Source organism: Tenrec ecaudatus, chromosome 17, assembly GCF_050624435.1.
Source record: "Tenrec ecaudatus isolate mTenEca1 chromosome 17, mTenEca1.hap1, whole genome shotgun sequence".
In the NCBI taxonomy this organism is placed as follows: Eukaryota; Metazoa; Chordata; class Mammalia; order Afrosoricida; family Tenrecidae; genus Tenrec; species Tenrec ecaudatus.
The window spans coordinates 15,326,528-15,349,757 of record NC_134546.1 but is presented as its reverse complement, the minus strand read 5'-3'; the positions used below and the strand labels follow the sequence as shown (position 1 = coordinate 15,349,757).

At 39.0% G+C, this 23,230-nt stretch overlaps 1 protein-coding gene across 5 annotated transcripts in view; it reads right to left on the bottom strand.

Moving 5' to 3' along the window:
• Window positions 1-23,230, bottom strand: part of APLF (aprataxin and PNKP like factor) — an 82,443-nt gene that overhangs the window by 19,137 nt on the left and 40,076 nt on the right. For 2 of the 5 annotated variants that reach the window (XM_075535712.1, XM_075535713.1), the window contains 3 exons: window positions 19,044-19,228; window positions 12,317-12,672; window positions 5,758-5,886 (listed from right to left, as the gene is read on the bottom strand). In XM_075535712.1, the coding sequence (XP_075391827.1) occupies window positions 5,758-5,886; window positions 12,317-12,672; window positions 19,044-19,228 (670 nt within the window). Of the gene's footprint in view, window positions 1-4,304; window positions 4,417-5,757; window positions 5,907-12,316; window positions 12,673-19,043; window positions 19,229-23,230 lie in introns of all 5 variants that reach the window. The other 3 variants (XR_012780649.1, XR_012780650.1, XM_075535714.1) reach the window with 3 other exon arrangements.

The following is a 23,230-nucleotide window of genomic DNA, read 5'->3' as shown; positions in this document are numbered from 1 at the left end:
GATTCAACGCAATCATGCAAAAATTCCACTTATCTTTTAATTCCATTTTGTCCATGAAATCTTATTAAAACAACAAACAAAAAAGTTAGTAACAGGAATAATGACTGCATACAACCCTGTTACTCTAGAGGAGGCAAATGAGTCAGAGGAAGTGGCAGTAAGTAACTGAACATGGAGTATTTCATATTTTAGTTCTGATAAGTATCTGAGACTAATCAAATGTATTAAACCAAGTAAGTGCCTGACACTGAAGTGCACAGTGAAAAATGGATAAATTAAATGAGGAAGCTACTTACCAGAATAACACCAACCACTTCCTCTGAAATAGTCATTTTTTTCAAGTGGCATTTAATTTTGTTACATTAACTTTGTTACATTAAAACAGGTATAACAAGTCATAGAAAATGTTAACAATGCCTGTAACTATGAAAAAAAGTAAAATATAATAATGATGTGTCCTTTGCTAAATATGTGTCCTCTATTACATAAGCTCTGGAAACTTTTATTCTTACCATGTGATTCACACCCGTTTTCCACACTGTGACTGTAAGGGCTGAACATGAAATGGACCTGCGTATGTACAGTTCTATGGCTTCATATTTGCTCTACAGTGATAAGAACTTCATCCTAGATAATAAAACATCCTTGGAAATATAGTACTATATAAATTTAGGCACCTGCCATGTAGTATAAGAGTACAATTAGTTAATGTGTTATACAACATCTAATCCCACAAATAGGAAAAAAAAGAAATCAACCCTACACATTGAAGCAACTAAAGGTAAACAAACAAATTTAAAAATCAACTTACCATTGATAGTATAATTGAATATAAGTCTGTCTCATATTAAAATATATATAAGCAAACAAATATGTCTTAGCTCACACATTTCATTCCCTTTCCAAAGGTGCCATCCATTATGAAACACAGGGTAATCACAGCTCTACTTCTGGAAATTTGATTTTACTTTCTAAATATCATACTTTGTGACTTATTTTCATGGCTTATTTTATGATCTGTAAGCATAGGAAAATGTGGCATTCATGTATGAAAAATTGCTTTATGAAACCTCTATTAGATTTCAAAATAGACTATTTTATCAGTTTGATATACTAGGCTTTTACTTTAAAACAAAGCAATATTCAGCTAATAAAAATAATATACCCTCACAAATCAAGATTGCCAAAAGAGGAAATGAACATAAGATCAATTTGGTTTTAGCAATGATACAAAATAAATATATTAGATAAAGTTTTCCTTCTAACTAATAATTATAACATGACAAGAATAAGTAAATTTTATGTTTCTGTAGCTAGGGTTTCTATAATCTTGCTGACTTCCTTTTGCTAAAAAGGCACACACTGCTATTTGGAGTGCCTGGGCGGTGCAATGGTTAAGCTTTCAATAATTAAGCACAGAGTGAGCAATTCAAAACCATCTGAAGGGTCATAGCAGAAAGGTCTGGTACTCTACTTCCAAAATACCAGTCATTGAAAGCCCTGTGGAAGCTGACACACACAGGTTCATCGACTGCCTGGCAATTGGTAACCAAGTGATAGAAAATTTTCTCATGGTGGGCGAGCAATGCCATGGACGGGGAGAGGAGGAGATTTAGCTTCCAGTCTAAATTTTTATTTCACTATTTCTGAGTTCTTACAGAACACACCAAACCTTTTAAATTTTCTATTTTCTTATATGTAAAAAGTAAGAGATTTCAATCATCTTTAACATTCTCCAAGTGTCTCTGAATTGTTATACACATTAAAAAGGACTATCCACCAGGGGCAAAGCCGGACCATTTGGACAGCGGCACCCCTTAATAGTAAATCCACAGATAAACCTAAAAGATGTGTGCAAGAAAAGCTAGACAAAATTAGTGAAACGTGCAAAAAAGAGATCTAGATAGTTGAAAAAAATATTCCATGATCATCAGAAGAATCAACCCAGTAAAAATGTCAACACAACCCAAAGGGATCTATAGATACAACGCAGTGTACATTCTGACAGCGATCTTGCAGGAGATGTTTAAAAAATCATCAGTTTTATATGTGCAGGAAAGAGGACCCAAACAGCAAAGCAATATTGAAGAAGAACAAAGTAGGAAGTTTCACACTTCTTGATTACAACCAGTCATCAAAACAGCTTGGTACTGGTTTAATGTCAGATGATAAGACCAGTGAAACAGAACTGAGAAGCCAGAAGTAAATCCATCCATCTGCGGTTAGCTGATATTCTGTAAAGCACTGCTGAAGTCCATTTACCGTGAAAGAAACAGTCTTAACAAATAGTGCTGCCAAAACTGGATAACTATATGAAGAAAAATGAAATAAAATGCGTGCCTCTCCTAGACAAAAACTAACTTAATGTAGCTTCAAAATCCAACTCAACTTAGATTTAAGGACTACATGCCATAACTAAAAGAGTGTAGTTATTTGAAGATGTAAGACAGGGACAAAATGAGGGACTTACCATGTGACATAAACAGTCTAACATGCACAATAGAAGACAACTTAGATTAGTTAGACCTTTAAAAAAGCTGATACTTGTGCTCTTCAAAAGACTTTTACAAAAAGGATTTGAAAAAGAGCCTACAGCCTGGGTGGAAAAAAAATCATTCGCAATGGCATATCTGATAAGAGTTTTATTCTCTAAGTTATAAAGAAAACTTCAACAACTCAACAACAAAAAGATAAATAATCTAATCAAAAATGGGTAAATTACATAAACAGACTCTTCACCAAAGAAGATATTCAGGCAGGCAGCAAATACAGGAAAAGATGCTGTTGATAATTAGCCGTTAAAACCCACTCCCATCGAGTCCATTTGGACTCAAGATGACCCTGATTAGGGTTTTTGAGACTTTGTAAATCTATGTAGAAACAGCTACCCTCTTCTTTCTCTCAGAGTGCATGGTGGATTTGAACTGCCAATTATGAGGTTATTCATCAGCATCATCAGGTGTGTTAGACAGGGTTCTCTAGAGAAACAAAACCAGGACATTTATGACTATATATATCTAATCATATATATTTGTATATGTAGATATATACAGCATGAGGGAATATCACAGCTAGTTACTTCACACAGCCATACAGAGGGCTCCGTTCAACTCACTTCCATGGAACAGTTAATATACTGGAAGTCCTTCAGCTCCTGAAGGCTGCCGGGTCCAAGGTCTAGGAAGCAGACAGCTGAGTCTTCCCTACGGAAATGCAGGCAGTTGGGCCACAAGCAAGCAATGCAAGATAAAAGAATCTGCCAGACTCAAGCTTAAGCGATGCATACACCAGCAGTGTGGCAAAGCAGGTCTCGAAGGAACCTCAAGCTCTTGTGACACGATTCATGGGTTGGTTTGTCCCACAGGTAGTGCAGCTCACAAATTGAGGCAGAGAACTAGCTAAAGCAGCTGCACGCTGGTCCAATCACCAGAGAGCAAGAGAGAGAGGTAGGCCTTGCCAAGCCATTTATCTCTTTGCCCTCCAAGCAAACCGCAACCTGCTTAATCCCACATGTTCCTACTGGCTAGGTTGGCACAATTGACCTACCTATCACATTAGGGCTCCCAATTAATTTACATTTCTCTAATTAACAAAACTAAAATGAGGTATCATCTCACTCCTGCAAAAATCAAAAAGCTAGAAAACAACTTATGACAGTAAGATTGTGGGGGATAGGAAATCTTATATATTGTCGTGGGACTTAGAATATTAGGGATAGAAATGTTTTATAATCCAGGAATTGGATTTATAAGACCACTGATATAAATATACATAAGCATATCTGTGTTCACTACACTATTCACAATAGCACAAAGATAGACACATCCTAAGTGCCATCAGTGGATGATAGATAAATGGTGGTATACACATAAAAAGAAATATTATACAACTATGAGGAATACGAGAAGGTTGTATAACATCATACGAGGGAGTACTAAAAAAAAAAACAAACAAACTTGAATTGCACTGGGCGGAGCAGAGCTTGTATACGCATTTTTTTTCCACTAGGCAAGCCTCAAGCAACTCTCTCTGAGTTTGTGTACCCAGTGGCGTTGCCTGGGAAGGTTCTCTCTGGTCACTGTGAATTTTTTCATAAAAGCAGTTTCGCTTGAATCTCATTTTTTGTGATACCAATTTAAGAGAACAGTGTGTGGCTGTGAAATTTTGTTTCCTGCTAGGGAAAAATACCACAGAAACTGTTGTGATATTGAATACAGCTTACAAGGAAAGCACAATGGGAAAAACACAAGTGTACAAATGGTTTTCTCATTTCAAAAATGGTAACATGTTGATTGATGACAAACCTTGTTCTAGATGTCCATCAACTTCCCAAATAGATGAAAATGTTGACTCGTAGTGCATTTGGAGCTCATTCCACCAGGTCAGACTGTTAATCAAGTTTTCTATTTAAAGGTTCTGAAAAAAATGCGTAATAGGGTGCGACAAAAAAGGCCTGATTTGTGGCAAATGGGGGACTGGTTTTGCCACCGCGACAATGCATGTTCTCACGTAGCCATCTCACTGCGCCAGTTTTTGGCACAGCATGCCTCTCTTGCCCTACACACCTTCCTCACCTGACCTCGCTCTGTGCAACTTCTTTTTGTTTCCGAATATAAAGAGGAAGACGAAAGAACAGAAATTTGATGAGGGGAAGAAAAAAACGAGGGAGGTGCTGTCAGCCATCCAAATAGATGAGATTAAAAATGTTTCCAAGAATGGAATTGCAGATTTTACAAATGTATTAAGTGTAATGGAGAGTACTTTGAAGGTGCTAAGGGTGCTTTGTAAAAAAACTTAGATACATAGCTTTGGGGAAAAATTCCATTTTGGGGAGGTACCCCCTCATAGAAGTATAATTTAAAATTTAAAAATCACATTATCTATTTTTATGTGAAAAACTGCATAGATTTTAATATGTCCATAAGTGAAACAATTGGAGAAAATTAGCAATTTAATAATCTTGAATTTCCCAATTATGAATATTTGGCCTTAATAACTACTTCCAAACAAACCCAAACTTATTGCCCTCATGTTGACTCTACAGGATAAGTATAAGTGCCCTGGTGAGTTAGTTTCCAAGGCTGGAATCTACTGAAGTAGAAAGTCTCATCTTCCTCCTATGAAACAGCTGGTTGGGTATAAACTGTTCACGGTGTGGTTAACATCCCAGTTCATAACCACTACGAAATTAGGGCTCCTGCTAATAACTTCTTAGATCTCTTAAAATTACTTTTTCCTGTTAAGGAATTTTCCCCATCTAGAGTTTCAAGCTTTTTATTAGATTTATTTCTAGAAATTTGTTGCTTAATATTTTTTGAAATTATTACCAATATTTTCCATGTAAACCAGCATTTTCTCTTTAGTGCTAAAATATAGATATATAATTGATTTTATATATTGATTTCTGTGTGAAATAACCTTACTGAGCACTTATTAATATTTATAAACCATCAGTTAGCTATTGTATATTTCCTATATGTAATTGGTGAGCACTTTTATCCATATTTCTTCTTGTCTTACTCTAGTGCCGTGGATGGACAGTACAATGTTGACTAGAATTAATGACAACAGATGGTCTTGGTTCCTCCATCTGTTTCAGGGGAAACGTGTTGAGGTCTTTTCCAAAGAGAGCAGCTAGGAACATTTTCGACATAGTCCTTATGATAATAAAGCAGGTCCCTTCCATTCCCATTTCCTAACGAGTTTCAGGAGATTGGGGAGGAAGCGGACGCACTCAAACCGCTCAGGCTGGCATACCTATAGCAGGATGCTCCATAGGGACACTCAGGCCGGTCATCAGCCTCGTCGTCTTCATTCTTGACCTGGACATCTCCATAGTCACTATCCCCCGGATGGCTGAAGTGTTGGAAGTGGACAGGATTCTTCCTATCAGGGTAACAAATATACTGTCAGGGAAAAAAATAATAATACGTGATAGATTTTTACAAGCCATAGCAAGAAACCACGTCGTGCACACCTGGTTACTACTGAGCCAGTGTGTTCCCTTGCTGAAGGCAATGCTCATGCTGTCTACTCAGCATAGGCCTCCAGAGCGGCACTTCAGATCCTCAGTGGCTCCCTGAATCAAACTTTGATAATTAATACTATTAAAGGACACACTGGGACCGAAACCAAACAATCGTATCAATGCAAACAAGGGGGGTCGAAGTGGAGATCCAAAGCCCATCTGTAGACAACTGGACATTCCCTCATGGAAGGGTCACAAGGACGGGACAAGCCAGCCAGGGTGCAGTTGATCACACAGCATTCCTCTAGTACTTTAGTGCTTTCTCCCCCCACTATCATGACCCTCGTTCTACCTTACAAATCTGGCTAGATCAAAACATGTACACTGGTACAGATAAGTGTTCTCTACACATAGAGTCCGGGGAGGGGGAGGGAATGATATATTGGTTTTATTTCTTATTTAAAAGGAAATAGTGTGTATTTAGTAGGAAATTCTTTGTGTCTGACTTTATGTTTCTTGAATTAGCCCATGCTGCTGCATGCGGCACAGTTCCTTTTCACTACTGTCTAATACTCCATTGTGTAAAGCTGCTGTAACCCATCAATTCTACTGTTGATGAACTTTGGGGATCGTTTCAGTTACTGGTTACTACAAATGATAATGCCACACACATCATTTTAGTATACATATGCAGGCACTCTCTAGAGTAGATTAAGAATAACCATAGGGCATATGGGAAAAAAATTTTACCGGTGGAAAGTATTCATTTTGCCATGTTTTAGATGGTTGTTCCATGTATATAAATAATGGAAGGCGCTTGAGTGCTGTCGCGTGAAGGGGTAGGCTGCTAACTGAAAGTCCCGCAGTGGGATCCATGATCTGCGGTGTGAGAGATGCGGCAGCTTGCTTGTGCATAAAGGTTTCCAGCCTTGAACGCCCTATGAGATCTACTCAGTGCAGTTGGGCGAGTCGCAATCAATCCGCTAAATGGCAATGTTGTCCTTGTTATTAGGTCCCACTGAGTTGATTTTCACTGAGAGCAACCCTATGTTCAACAGAACAAAACACCCCCCGCCCCTGCGACATCCTCACAATGGTTCTTATGCTGGAGCCATTGCTGCAGCCACTGCCAATCCAAGAGGGTCTCCCTCCTTTTCCCTGCCCCTCCACTTTGCCAAGAATGATTTTCTTCTCAAGGGGCTGGTCCCTCCTGATAACATGTGCAAAATATGGGAGACAAAGTGTCACCACCCTTGCTTCTATGGAGCATTTTGGCTGTACTTCTACCAAGACAGACCTGCTTATTCTTTTGGCAGTTCATTGTACTTCTAATATTCTTGGCCAACATCACAGTTCAAATGCATTGCTTTTTCCTGGGTCTTCCTTACTCAAGGTGCAACTTTCATGGGCATACAAGGTGATGGAAAATACCGTGGCTTCAGTCATCTGCACTTCAGTCCTCAGAGTAACAGCCTTGCTTTCAATACTTTAGGAGAGTTGCCTCGATATGGTATTGGATTGGGGTCAGGTTTATGCTGGCTTCGTAAATGAGTTAAGAAGCATTCTGTTACTCCATTCTCTGGAAATTGTGTGAAGGTTTAAGTCACTTCTGGCCCTCGATAAAATAGTATAATTCACTAGTGATAGCATTTTGGTCCATATTCCAAAGGCACGTTGTAGGAATATATTTAATTATGGATTTCTTATTTTCAATAGGTATATTTTGGTTTTGTTTTTACTCTTAGGTCTCTTTGGTTATATATAGTTTTAACTCTAGAAATGGATTAATTTATTTCAAAATTTCCAATTCATTAAGATGACATTGATCATTATATTTTCTATGTTTTCAATGCTTGTGAGATTTTTAGTAATGTTCTGCTTTTAAATTCCTGGTATTTGCTGGTAATTTATATCTCTTCCCATTGTTCTTTCTTCTTTTTTAATCTTTTGAGATCATAAATAATTTTAGTCTTGTCAAAGCATCTTTGGCCTTTCTATTTCATTACTTTCTTCATTGTTTTTATTGTTTTCTGCTTCCTTGGGGTTTTAATTTCTTAGAGTGAATTTCAGCTTTCTCTTCTCATATATGCATATAAAGCTATACATTTTCCACCAAGTTAGTTTTAAGTACATCACATGGTTTGTTATGTTCCATTTGAAGTATAATTTAGTTTAAGATATTTTAAATGTACATTTTAATTTTTTTCTTTTTCTTCCTGGGTTATACAGTAGCATATTGCTTAATATCCAAAAACTTGGGGATCATCTCATTTTACTACTGACTTTTAGTTTATTAAACAATGTTGAGAGAATACTCTATTTTTTTTTAATTTGTTGAGGTTCATTCAATGGTCCAGGATATTTGGGGAGGTATACCAAAAGTACTCAAAGTAATGTTTTCCTGCACTGTTCAATGTCTGAAATGTATCACTCAAGTCAAATTTGTTCATTGTTGTACTCAAATGTGCTCATTATTACATTAACCCCCAATGTTTTGGAATTAGCAATGTGCTTCTAAATAACCTATGAATGAAAAGAGGAAACCACTAGGTTTTCTGCTTGGGCTATGGCTATAGACGTAGCTTATGTTAAAAATCTGTTTTACAATCTCGAGGAGAAAATAACGGGACCGATGGTACCAGGGAACAGGAGAGGTGGGGAGGTGCAGAAAGGGAAAGGGGAGCAAACAAACCCAGGGACAAGGGAACAAAAAGTCTAAAATCGATGATGAGGAAGGTGCAGAAGGCCTGGTGGGATTTGATCAAGTGCAATATGATAAGAGGAATTACTGAGAGCTGAGTGAAGTTTAAACATGATAGTGGGACAGGAGAAAGTTAAGGGAAAATAGAGGAAAGAACTAGGAGGCAAAAGACATTTATAACAATATGGATATAGATCGATGTACATATATTTATAGGTTAAGTATTAAGGTAGCAGCAGATGGACATTGGGTCCCTACTCAAGTCCTCCCTCAACGCAAGAACACTGTTCTAATAACCTGGCATTCTGTGATGCTCTCCTTCCCGACAGGATCGCTGAAAATAAAATGGATACATAAGCAAATGGGTAAAAAAACTTCACTTGACCTCTTGGTCCTCAGTCTGAAAACTAAAAACTAGCAAATTATCAATAGAAGGAGTCTCCAAGCTTTGGTTGCCTTTGTAGTGCTTTGATAATATCAAACATGTGTGCTCTATGTTTCTAGTTGGTCTCTGTAGGAGGTTTGATCTTTAACAAAGGTGAAAACCTTACTTTACATACTATTAACTCTGAAATAATTTATATGACCTTATGTAGATAAAAGCTACAGGTTGTAATCAAGGTACACATTTCTGGAATGCTATTGAGAAATATCCAACTTCTGTAAGATTTTAAAAGTGGTGTACTAAAGGAAGCACATACAACCAAACAGAACAATTCTATGATCCCAAAGTATAATTGTTTTTCAATTTTTTGAGAAGCAAAGTTTCTGCAAAGTTATTTTTCTTCACATAGAATATAGATATAATTGATTTATATATAATGAACTTAAAGGCCCTATAGATGTAGGTAGTAAATATTTTAATCTAAAACCAGAACAGAAATGTGTGTGGAAGACAGAGGCTTGGGAGTGAATTGTTCCAAATGAGTGACTACATAGGAGCCTTGGTGGAAAAGTAACCTACTTTGAGCAGCTAACTGAAAGGTCAGCAGTTTGAAACCACCAGCTACTTCTTGAGAGAAAGATGAGGCTTTCTACTCCTGTAAAGAAAACCACGGGGGTAGTTCTCCTGTCCTACAAGGTCTCTGAGTCAGAATTAACTGGATGGCAGTGAGTAGAAGTGACTAAATAAAACTACTTTTGAGGAATTAATACTCCACACAGAGAGGGAGTGCAAGTAAGCAAATAATTAGTTATCAAAAGTAGTCTTAGAAACGGTATGAGGAAGAAATACATAGAATAGGAAATGAGCAATTTGGAGGTAAACAGGCATGTCAGAAAAAAAATCAGAGAGGAGTTGAATAAGAGCAAGGAAATATGAACAGGGCAGGCGAGAGGCAAGGTATACAGCATGCCCCATGCAGAAGACATAAAATAGCATGGCAGGTGCATGTAGTTCAAAAGCTATCGGGACTTTGGCTATTGAAAGATTCTGTATAAAGAACAATGTCAGATTTCTCCCCCTCTCTTTGTCCTTATTTTTTATTTTCTTATCCAGATGGTTCATGCAATAATGAAGAATATCAATTTGGGAAATGTGGGAGGCTTCGGAGATTATGTATTCCTAACAGCATGAACAAAAGCAGTACTTTGTTGCTGGTGGTGATTTTGATGATGTGTACATAGAATAAGAACTCAATATTTTCTATGAGCTGCCCTTTGTTACAAATATAAACATATTTTCAATGATTCAATGGCAAATATTTCTTAAATTCAAATATGAATTTTAAATAAATAAAATATTAAAATAACTATTTATAAGCTATGGCTGATTAAAACTAATATGTACTCATCAAATATGAATGCATTCACCTCAATCATGATAATGCATGCCATCACCTTTAACAAAGACACATGACAATGCCAAATACCAAACAGAATCTTAGAAAATCGAAAGTAATACAGTGTATATCCTGTACATTTTATTCATTAGGCAGCATGTGGAACCAAGAGTATTCAAATAGAAAAAATAGTAAGTATGTCAACACATACATGAGTACTGGTGAAATTCATAAATGATGTTATCCCAAGTGCTAAAGTATAGTTTTAAAGTGAGATAAGCAAAAAGAGAGAAAGAATGTAAAAATAAGTTTAAAACTAAAGTGAGACCATCTACATCTGCCATTAGCGACAATGTGCTGTACAACGCTATTCCGTGTCGTCCATTGGTGCTGGGTACTGTCAAGTTGGTTCCGACCCCCAGCAGCCCACGTCCAGCACAATGAAACATTGCCATTTTGAATCAGTCAATCTTATGATTTACTTTACTGGGAATGACAGGATAGTATTCCTTCTTCCTATACTACTCTTAGCCTGGCAGCGCTACTGAAACCTGCCTTCCATGGGTTACCTTTCTAATATTTGAAATATGTGTAGCATAGTTTCCAATAGCCCTTAAACACACATCTACCACAGTATAATAGAGTCACAGCTGAATGGGTCCTAGTCTCTAGCTGGAGCTCGAGAAGAGCACTGCAGGATAATTTGGAGCTCAAGTACTGTTTTTCAAAAAAATACATATTTGTTCTAGCCAGAGGGAATGCCAAAGAACTACTTCTGAAATAGAATTAAGTAATTATAAACACCATAGTAGAAGAATTATAGATAAAACTACAGTCTAAAACTAAAGGATTATTTTGAGTTCACAAAATATGAAATTAAATAATATACAATCAAAGAAAAACCTGTCATTGAGTCCATTCTGACTCTATTTAGAGGAAGTACATTGCCAAACCTTTCTTCTGCAGTCCCTCTGGATGGACTAAAGCCAGTGACTCTTACAGCCAGGAACCTAGTGCAGCAACTTCTGTTATCATCCACAGGTTCCCAACACTAAGGTAATCAAATTAAGAAATACAGGGGTGACCAATCAACCCAGAAAAATATATACTCAGTTGTGAAGGTACCAACCAAATTCAACAGCACCATTAGAAAAATATAAAGGAAAAACACAGGTATAAATACGATACCTACACAGACTAAAATTTTAAAGATAACTGTACTCTAGAAAGCAACTCTTTATGGAGTACCATGGACTGCTAAAGGAAGAGACCACTGTCTTGGAAGAAGTATGGACAGGGTGCTCCTTAGAGGTCAGCGGCGGTCTTACATATTTTGGGCATGTGTCAAGAGAGGCCAGTCCCTGAAGAACAGCATCATATTTGGCAGAGGGACAGTGAACAGGATGAAGGCCCTCAACGAGATGGACTAACACCATGGCAGCAACAATGGATTCAAGCATAGAATCATTACGAGGATGGCACAGGGTGCCGGGCAGTGTTTCCTTCTGTCCTGCACAAGGTCCCGTCCCGATGGGCTGGAGCCAAGGGGATGGCGCCTAACAACAACAAACCCCTAATCTCTAAAGAGATTTTAAGTAAGTAAGTATTTAGGATTGAGTGATTAACATTTTAAATCTAGATCTGTTGGATGAGTGAGCCTGTCTGCATATGAAACATTTAAATCCTCTCTTTATCTTAAAAGATACAGATGGGCTTTGCTGGACTGCAAAGTGAGGAAATACACAGCACAATGATAAATCTCCTAACTTTATGAGCTCCTGGCTTTTATCAGGCTATCCCGTAAACCTGCCTGGCTACCAGCTGATGAAATGATACAAGTACACTTTACTTGTACTTTCTTTTTACCTGTAGCATTTGGCCCCATAGATACAGGATGTCCTTTTGGTCTTGTCTTCTTCAGAACCTTGTAAAACAGACACAGAGGCCTTTGCCTGCGAGGTCTCGGGACTGGAAGGATCAGAGGCCAACTTGGGAGGAGGTCCTGGGGGCTCGTCGTGGGGAGAATCTCCTGTGCCACTCACACAGCGCTCAGAAGAGCTCACCGCCTCATCCATTTCATTGGGTATTCCTTTAGTGACAGAACTCTGCTCGCAAATTTTATCAAGTTCCTGTATTGGTATTTTGTTTTCCTGTGTGTCAGTCTTCAAATTGTTCACCTCTGCATCACTCAGTGTGGTTGCAGAAAGTGATTGTGGCACTTCCTATAAAACAAATCAGAAACAAAACACACACTTAAATCTCAAAAGATGAAAACTGTAGGATTCATTCTATATGTATACTTTAAGAAAACTTTAATTTTAACAACATCAAGATCCACATTTTAAAGTTCTTAAAAATTACCACTATTCACTAACTTTACAATCATGTCAACCATTCACTAAAAAAAAGTTAAATAGTAGAAATAAAGTCATGTGAAATATTTGCTTTTTTTTAAAAAAAGTACTTTTATTGGGGGCTCTTACATCTATCACAATCCATACATTCCTCCAGTGTGTCAAACACATATGCACATATGCCACCATCATTTTTAAAGCATTCTCTTCCCACTTGAGCCCCTGATATCAGCGCCCTATTTCTTCCCCCTGCATCCCCTGCCCGCCCTCTCTCACAAACCCTTGATAAGTTATAGATCATTTTTTTTCCATATCTTACATCGTCCTCTGTCACTCCTCACCCACTTTTCCGTTATTCATCCCACTGGGAGGGGGCTCTAAATTTTCACTGTTTCACACTGCGTCATGCTTTTAATATCAATTATCTTTTAATATTTAATAGGTTTTTGAAAATACTTTCCAACTTCTTTATATAGTTGATAAATACAGTATATGTAATTACTTTATATAATAGTATTTTTCTATAACAATGAGAAAAAATTAGACCTTCCTGGCAAAAATCCTGATATAAAGCTATGTTATGGCCAACTTGTGGGGGGTAGGGATTCCTCTAAAGCTGTCTGAATAAAAGTCTCAGGTGAACCAATTAAAGGAACTTGAACCAAGCAAACTTGTTCAATAACACTACCAAACTCACTGCCATCGAGTCAATGCCAACTCATCATGACCCTGTGGGCAGGGTAAAACTCCCCCTGTGAGTTTCTGAGACTCTAACTCTGGGGGTGGAGAGCCCTGAGCAGCTGGTGGTTTCAAACTGCTGACCTTGCAGTTACAGACCAATGTGTAGCCCACTGTGCCACCAGGGCCCTCTTCAGCACTGCAGCCCTGTTTTAATCTGTCCTCCCTGTTGGCAGGACCCTTGGAGTTGATGCTGCTTCATGGAGATCTAGGGTTTTCGGGCTGTAATCTTTGGGACCTGACTGCCAGGTCTTCTTCCGGCAGGGTCACTGAGAGGAGCTGAACCCCCAATCTCACATTTAGTAGGCGAGTGCTTACCCAGGACTCCTTCGTCTGGACTTAGGACAATCATAAGGAATGAGAGTGAGCCTCATTTTATCCTATTAAAAATGACCTCCTAATTAGCACACCCTGGATCACCAAGCCTAGAGGACCATATTCCCACTCAGAGCAGCCAATCCACAGAGAAGACCATACGGCCAGGTCCACTGTGAGACACGACATCCCTCACTGACCCATAGCCCTAAAGGGGACACCACTGGAGACACAGTGTGGGCATTCCGCCTGAACAGTAAGGGGAACAGAGCAATGAAGTTCTCAGGGAATACCTAAAACAGACTTTGGGGCCAGGGCTTGGTGGCCCATCAGACTCCACCAGAAAATACTACTAGAGGCCAACAAAGAGCCCCTGAACCAACTGCAAGCTCTTCTTTTTAGTTGTGTTCTGTTTTGCTTTTTGTCATTGGCTTGTTGCTGTTTTGCTTTATTTTGTTGCTTGGTTTTGCTCTGTCTTGTTTTTGTGCATTTTATTATCTCTGCAGGTCTGTCTAAATATGATAGGCTGGATAACAATCTAGAGCAGAAAACAACGGGACCGATAGTTCCGGGGGAACATGGGAGGGGGAGTTGGGGGGAAAGGTAGTGGTGTTAACAAACCCAAGGACAAGGGAACAACAAGTGATCCAAATCGTTGGTGAGAAGGGTATAGGAGGCCTAGTAGGGCATGATCAAGGGTAACGTAATCAAGAAAAATTACTGCACCCAAATGAAGACTGAGTATGATAGTGGGACAGGAGAAAAGTCAAGGCAAACAGAGAAAAGAGCTTGGAGCCAAAGGGCATTTATAGAGGTCTAGACAAAGACATATACATATGCAAATATATTTATATATGAGGATGGGGAAATAGATCTATGTGCCTATATTTATAGGTTTAATATTAAGATAGCAGAAGGACATTGGACCTCCACTCAAGTACTCCCTCAGTGCAAGAATACTTTCTTCTATTAAATTGGCATTCTATGAGGCTCACCCTCCCAACATAACCACTGAAGAAAAAGTGGGTGAATAAGCAAATAAGGTGAAGAAAGCCTATGGTACCCGGCTATCAAAAGATATAGTGTCTGGGGTCTTATAGGCTTGAAGATAAACAAGCAGCCATCTAGCTCAGAAGCAACAAAGTCCACATGGAAGAACACACCACCCTGTGTGATCACGAGGTGCAGAAGGGATCAGTTATCAGGCATCGAAGAACAAAAAATCATATCATTGTGTGCTCACCTCCATGAGACGATTGCTGAAGACAAATGGGTGCATAAGCAAAAGTGGTGAACAAAACTGATAGAAAACTGATAGAGCCCGGCTATCAAAAGATATAGCATCTGGGGTCTTAAAGGCTTGAAGGTAAACAAGCGGCCATCTAGCTCAGAAGCAACAAAGCCCACATGGAAGTACACCACCTGTGTGATCACAAGGTATCAAAGGGATAGGTATCAGGCATCATCAGAACAAAAAATCCCAAGAACAAAATATCATATCATAGTGAATGAGGGGGGAGTACGGAGTGGAGACCCAGAGCCCATTTGTAGGCCACTGGAGATCCCCTTACAGAAGGGTCTCGGGGAGAAGACGAGTCAGTCAGGGTGCGATGTAGCAATAATGACACATACAACTTTCCTCTAGTTCCTAAATGCTTCCTCCTCCCCCACTATCATGATCCCAATTCTACCTTACAAATCTGGCTAGACCAGAGGATGTACACTGGTACAGATAGGACCTGGAAACACAGGGAATCCAAGGCAGATGATCTCTTCAGGACCAATGGTGAGAGTGGCAATATTGGGAGGATGGAGGGAAGGTGGTTGGAAAGGGGGAATCAATTACAAGGATCTATATGTCACCTCCTCCCTGGGGGATGGAGAACAGAAGAGTGGGTGAGGGGAGATGTCGGACAGGGCAAGATATGACAAACTAATAATTTATAAATTATCAAGGGTTCATGAGGGAGGGGGGAAGTGGAGAGGGAGGGTAAAAAATGAGGAGTTGATGCCAGGGGCTAAGGTGGAGAGCAAATGTTTTGAGAATTAGGGCAATGAATGTACACATGTGCTTTACACAATTGAGGTATATTTGGATTGTGATAAGAGTTGTATGAGCCCCTAATAAAACGATTTTAAAAATTTGCCATCACAAAAAATAAGTTTCGAATGAAACATAGATCAAAATATTACCAAAAAATTCACTGTTACCAGAGAGAACCTTTCCAGGAAACGCCGCTGGCTGCACTAAATCAGAGCAAGTTGCTCAATGCTTGCCTTGTGGGAAAAATATATAATATGAAAACTCCACCTAGTGGAGCCTTTTCCAGTTTGGGGAGGTCTACCCCCTCATACGTGTGTGTGTGCTTGAAAACTGGACAATATAAGGAAGGATTATTGCCTTTGAATTATGACATTGGTGAATAATAGTAAATATACCATCGACTTGCATAAAATGAACAAATCTGTCTTGGAAGTACAGCCAGAATGCTCAAGTATAAGGGACTCCAAAAAGTTTGTGAAAAAGGGAATTAAAAAATAATTAAAGGAGTTATTCCACAAGCTTTTTTAAGGTCTTCCTTCTTCGTAATTTAGACTTGTTATCAGGAGGGACCGGTTGCTGGAGAAGGACATCGTGTTGGGTAAAGGATCAGTTAAAGAAAGGGGGACCATTAACAAGGATGGACATGGTGACGATTCCAATAGATTGAGAGGATGGTGCCGTACTGGGCAGTGCTTTGTTCTGTTTCGCTTTTGTACATAGATTACTATGAGTCTGAATCAACTAAAGGGCACCTAATAACACTAACACAAATCGAGGACACAAAGGAGATACCCTTGAACATTCATCAACTCAAGCACTACCACTTTTCACTTGAAAATTGGCTGGGAAGGAGGTCCAAAAGACCCAAGAGAACTGATGAAATTTATGTACTATTTCAAAACAATTATCTTCATTATTAGAAGTTGCTGAAGTCCAAAATGCTTATGGATAGTTTAGTACTAGCAGAAAAATCCAGGATTTTAGGCCCACAGTCTCTGGGCATGTCACTGGGCCTCCATTTCCCTTGAGGTGTTAAGTGAAATTACTGGGCTCTACTGAATGCTCTCAACTTTGGCTGCATATTAAAGCTGGGTCCATTTATTTAAAATAATACTGACACACAGACCCTAACTAAGACCAACTGAATCAGAATTTCAGGGCTGAGAGTAAATAGATTTCTATCCTTTTTTTCCACTTCCTTTCCGCAGGAATAAGTAAATGATCTTTTCCAAGTAAACTGACCCAAGTCTACTCAAGCATGGGCAAACTGTTCTCAGTTCTGCATAAGTGGCAATTTCTTGCAATTAGATGTGTGGGCCCAACCTCTTGTTTTCACCTTGAACTTTCACTTCCGTTCTGCATGGTATGTATTCTTCTGAGTTCGCTCTCCTGCCACAATTACCATTAAAGCTGGGGGAGCAGGGGGGAGAGAGGGGAGGATTTGGAAAGGTTCTTTTTAAGTCTTCCTCAGGCTAAGATAAGTTCTCTGGCCTCCTAGGGATCCTTGCATGAAGCGTTATGACACCTCAAACCTGTTTCTCCTGTACTGTGATAGGCATCTATCGCTTAGAAAGCTAAGGATATAGGGAACAACTGATCAAGCAGAACTCGGGTCTTCTGGGGTCAAACACCCTTGATGTCATCAGGTTCTCGCAAATACTTCAACCACCTTGGATTCACTTATAGCTCATCTGTATAACCTGTCAATTAAACAATTTCTCAAGGTTTTATTCATGATTATCTAACTGTAAGGGTTGGGAAAATATACTAAAACAAATATATTCCTGATTTTTTTTCTGAAAAAAAAATTTCTTCTCAAAATCACAGTGATATGGCCAGAATTCAGAGTAGTACATAATTAGACTCAAGGTTTATTTTAAATCATATTTTATTTTTATTATGCCTTTAGATAGCTAATGCACCTTATTTTCATTGATAAGGCAGTGCAGTGGGTTACAGGTTGGGTAGAGAAGCACAGGGTCAGAAGTTTGAAGTGCCCGCCTAGCTGTAGGAGAAGATGTGGCTTTCTAGTCCCACAAATAATGTCTCTGAAATCCACGTGGGCAGTTCTACTCTGTCGGAAGGGTTGCTGTGAGTTGGAATTGGCTCGATGGCAGTGAGCTTAGTGTGTTAGTGGGAAACATGAGTTAAGCCTACAGCAGCTTGGCCCCGTTTCTCCACCTGGAAGAAAGGATCCGTGAGGAGTTGATTTGGACGGGAAAGGGGCAAGAATGAAAGGAATGTTATAGACAATTGTACCTCTGGGATAGCAGCTGCCATTTCAACCATCTCAGTGCTCAAAAGAACAATTGTGAGGATGGCACGGGACCAGGTGGGCATTTCATTCTATTGTACGTAAGGTCACCACACCAACAACAAACACAACCTCGCCCCTTCCTATGAGATCAGTACTACTCCTTTGGTTCTGTCCAAGATTACAAAGATGAGAACCCAGAGAACTCAGTCAGAGTCTACAAGATCACTCTCTTAAGGCAGATCTTTCCTGATAGGAAGAATACCTAGCCTTTCTCCTCTGGTGCCAGAGGTGGGGTGGGTACAGGACAACTGAAGTATGGCCTTCATATTTCTCTCTCTTTCTCTCTTTTCATACATCTAATAAATAAGTCTTTTTTAAAAAGCACTCTGTGTTAAAGAGTATATAACTCAGCCAAAACCTTCTGCTGGGTTAGCAAAAACTGAAAGCAAAAGAGGAGGTACATCCTGAATTTGGCCCAGAAGTGATCCTGAAAAAGGCTATTGTGAACTACCCCATCACTTGTTTATCTCTGCATACTTAAAAAGAAAAAGGCAGTTACATGTGGTCTTAGAATGATGAATACAATAGAGAAAAAACAGATTTAGCAATAAGAAAGGGAATGAAATCAGAACGGAGGTATCCAATTGTGATCAGTCAAGTGTCTCCTGTCAGTCTGAACATCTCTAAATTAACTGCTGTTTTAAAACACTATTTACTATTTAAATTACTTTCAGTACATCAAAAATTTGGTGTTAGTTTACATCTTTATAAACTAAATAATTAATATTAGTGTTTTTCTTGCTTTATACCAGAACATAATTAATCTCTAAGTAGATCATCTGACAAAGAAAACAACCAATCAAATAATGGATTTTTAAAAATCACCTTGGATGCAATAATAGACTCTTCTTGATCCGCAGTTTTGCACTTCTTTCCTAGGTCTCCCTCTGCTGAGGCACTTTGGGAATTTCCTGATAAAACGAATCGTTTTCTTCCTTGCTGTGTGATGTTTTCATGTGTTTTGCCTTTGCAGATTTCTTCTTTTCCACTTCTCTGGATTACATCATTATCTTAAACACACACACACAGAAAAAAGAATATCATCTCCTGTACCTTTAAATATCAGCAATTTATAGTGGGGGTAGGGGTGGGGGTGAGGATAAAAGAGAAAACTAAACTTCTGTTTAATTTCAACCTGAAAACTCTTTATTTATAAAATCCACAAAGTATTACTTAGCACAGTGACCAAGAGCTCCAGCCTGGAAGTCAGTCAGTAAGGCCAAGACTCCACTGTGAGCACTACCACTTAACTCACCTCTCTGAGATTTGCTTCCATATCTTGAAAATGAAAATTATAATAATTATGGTGTTATTAGGCGAAATCAATGAGCTACTATCTAGCAGAGTATCTTGCATCCATTAACATTTCTTTCACTGCTTTCCGTATACAGGGGCAGAGCCACTATATGACCTCACTCCAAGACCAAACTCACTGCCACCACGTCAATTCTCACTCATACCCTCTGGCTCTTTAATAATGAAGCTTGTTAACCCTTGCTCATCTTTGTCAAGGATGTTCAAATGATCCAGAGTAAAACTCTAAGTTTAGAAAAGGCAAAGTAATAGAATCACTGTTGTGTTCGTCTGGGGACATAGAGAAACAAGTCCACAGAAACTCATATGTATACGAGAGAGTTTTATATAAAGCGTAAGTGCACATCAAAAATCATCTCAATCCAGTGCTGCCCAAATCCACAAGTCCAACATTAGACCATATGTCTGACACCAATCCACAAAGTCCTCCTCCATCTCACAAAACACACTCAATGACACCCACTGCAGGAGGAAAGCCGAATCAGTGGATGTGTAAGCATCTCAGCACTGGCAGGGGTCTCCACACGGGTGCTCCAGCACCTGGGGCTGCACTGGGGGTAGGTCCATGTGGCTTCTCCCCAGGAATGTCTTTCAGGAAGTGAGCCTTACAAGCTGAAGCAGGGAACTGGCTAAGGCAGATGCACCCTGGTCCGACCATCACAAAGGAAGAGACCCGAGAACTAGAAAGGGGAGGCTCACCGAGCCATTTATCTCTCTGCCCTTCAATTAACCCCACATCTGTTTATCGGCCAGGTTGGCACAATAAACTGTCTCGAGTGTCTGTATTATAAAACAGAAAAATCAATGGAAATTTAATAAAAACAATATATCCATTAATAAAAATTATAAACTTATAAGAATTAATGATTGCCCACAATATTTAACTATTCCTTATCAATATTTAACTATTAATTAGGAACTTAAATTATAAAACACATCATATTATTTTTGGAAACTCAGAAATGGAACTGAATAGAACTGAACAGTTTGGTATTATAACCAAATGTTTCAAGAATTATATATTAGTAAAATCAAAGGGAAAAAAATGAACTGTGATTGCTAACACCAAGCTAACCAAAAAGAAGCAAATTTCCAGCCATCAAGTCGATGCTTATAGCGATCCTATAGGAAAGGATTAAACTGTCTGTGTGGGCTTTCAATACATTAACTTTTTACAAAAGTAAGAAGTCTCCTCTTTCTCCGGAGGAGCTACTGGCACCTTCAAACTGCTGACTTTACGGTTGGCCGCACAATGCATAAGCACACATCCACCAAGGCTCTTGCTTACCATGCCAAGAAGCATAAAATGTAAATTAAGTAACACGCAACTTCTAACAAATGGTAGGTTACCCTATACTAAGTTTCAAGGATCACATACATAAACTGAAATACACAGATATCTACTACTTGTGAGCAGATTTACCCAATGTAATGCATCATTTGATCTCTTGAATGCTGCTTCCATGAGCATGGATTGTAGATCCACACAAAATGAAATCCTTGAAAATCTCAATCTTTTCTCTACTTTTCATGATGCTACCTATTGGTCCAATTGTGAAGGGTTTTATTTTCTTTACACTGAATTATAATCCATACTGAAAGCTGCAAGCCTTGATCTGCATCAGGAAGTGCTTCAAGTTTCACTTAGAGCAAACAAGGTTGTATCATCTGCATACCGTAGGTTCTTGATAAGCCTTCCTCCAATCCTGAGGCCACATTGTTCTGCATATCATCCAGCCTCTCGGATTATTTGTTCAGCAGTAAACTGAATAAGAATGGTAAGAGGATAAAGCCTGGGCACACATTTTTTGTGATTTTAACCATGCGGTATTCCCTTGTTATTCTGCCTCCTGATCTCTGTGCTGGTTCCTTATGAGCACAACTAAGTGTTCTGGAATTCCCATTCTTCTTAAGGATGTCCTTAGTTTGTTATGATTCACACAGTGGAATGCCTTCGTGTCATCAATAAAATACAAGTAAACCTAATTCTGGTATTCTCTGCTTCTAGTCAAGCTCTATCAGACATCAGCAATACTATCTTTATTCCAACATCCTCTTCTGAATCTGACCTGGACCTCTGGCAGCTCCCGGTCAATATAGTGCTGCAACCATTCATTGCTAGATGAGCTTTACCAATATTTTACTTGCATGTAGTATCAATGACATAGTTCTATAATATGAACAATGGGTCACCTTTCTTTGGAATGGGTACAAATATGGATCTCTTCCCATCAGTTGGCCAAGTAGCTGTCTTCCAAATTTCCTGGCATTGACAAGTAAGTGCTTCCAGTCTTTCGTGAGCTTGATAAAAGATGTCAATTGGTATTCCACCAGTTCCCGGACTGTTTTTGGCTACTGCTTTCAGGAGAGCTTGCACTTCTTCCTTCAGTGCCATTGATTCTAGCTCGTATGCTACCTGCTGAGATGGTTGAATGTCAACTAGTTCTTTTTGGTAAAGTGCCTTGGCATTTTCTTTCCACCTTCTTTTGAGGTTTCTTGCAACATTCACCATTTAGCCCAAAGAATCTTTTAATATTGCAATTCAAGGCTTGAATTTCTTCTTGACCTTCAGTTTAAGATATGCTTAAACTGTTCTTTTTGGTTTCCTAACTCTAGATTTTTCCACATTTCATTATAATATTCAACTTTGTCTTCTCAAGCTGCCCTTTGAGAATTTCTTGTCAGCTCTTTGACATCATTACTTCTCCTGTGTGCCTGAGCTAGTCTAGAGTTCAGAGCATGTTTAAAGTCTCTCCTGACATCCACTTGATCTTTACTTTCTTTCCTGCCTTTTTAATGACTTTTTGCTTTCTTCATGTAGGATGTTCTTCATGCAATCCCACAACTCATAAAGTCATATTTTGGATCTCAAGAACCGTTTTAATTTTCATCAATTGCAACCTGTACTTACTTATGAGCAAATGATGGTCTGTTGGCCCCTGCCTGGTTTAGCAGCTGATAGTGACCTTCTCCATGGTATCTTCCCGCAGATATAGTCAATTTGATTTCTGTGTATGCTAGCTGAATGTGTGCCTTTTGTGTTGCTGGGAAAAAGGATATTTGTGCTGAAGAAGTCACTGTGGTAGTTATATAATTTGGTGTCAATTTAAGGTTTAAGAGTGTAAGGGTGGAGTCTAGCCTGTCAATCAGCATATAGCCAATAAGGCCTCTGTGCCAGCAAGGCCTTCTCCTGAGGATTCTTGGAACTCCTGTATTTCCTCCTTGGAGGAGAGTGACACACTCTCTCTAGGCTCACTCCCTGTGAGCCTCTTTGCTAACTCCCCGAGAAACATCCCAGTGGAGAAGACACATGGAGAGAGGCTGATGGAGCCAGACCTCTAGAAACAGAGAAGCCACGTGGAGAGCCCGGCCAGCACTGAGATGCTTACAAGACTTCCCACCCACTAGCCTATGATCCTGCATTTGGTGTCATTGCATGTGATTCATGAGTCTGAAGAGGACTTTATAGATTGGTATTGGATATATGGTTTAATATCGGACTTATCGACTTGATCTGGACTGAGCTGGGATGTTTACTCAATATTCAACTGCTCTAAAATACAAATCTTTCTTTTATACATATGAATGTCTATGGATGTGTTTCTTTAGTCTACCCAGACTAACAGTCACTGTCCTTATAAAATTCTATCATACAATCTCTGGCTTCATTTCTATCACCAATGCCATTATTTCCAACT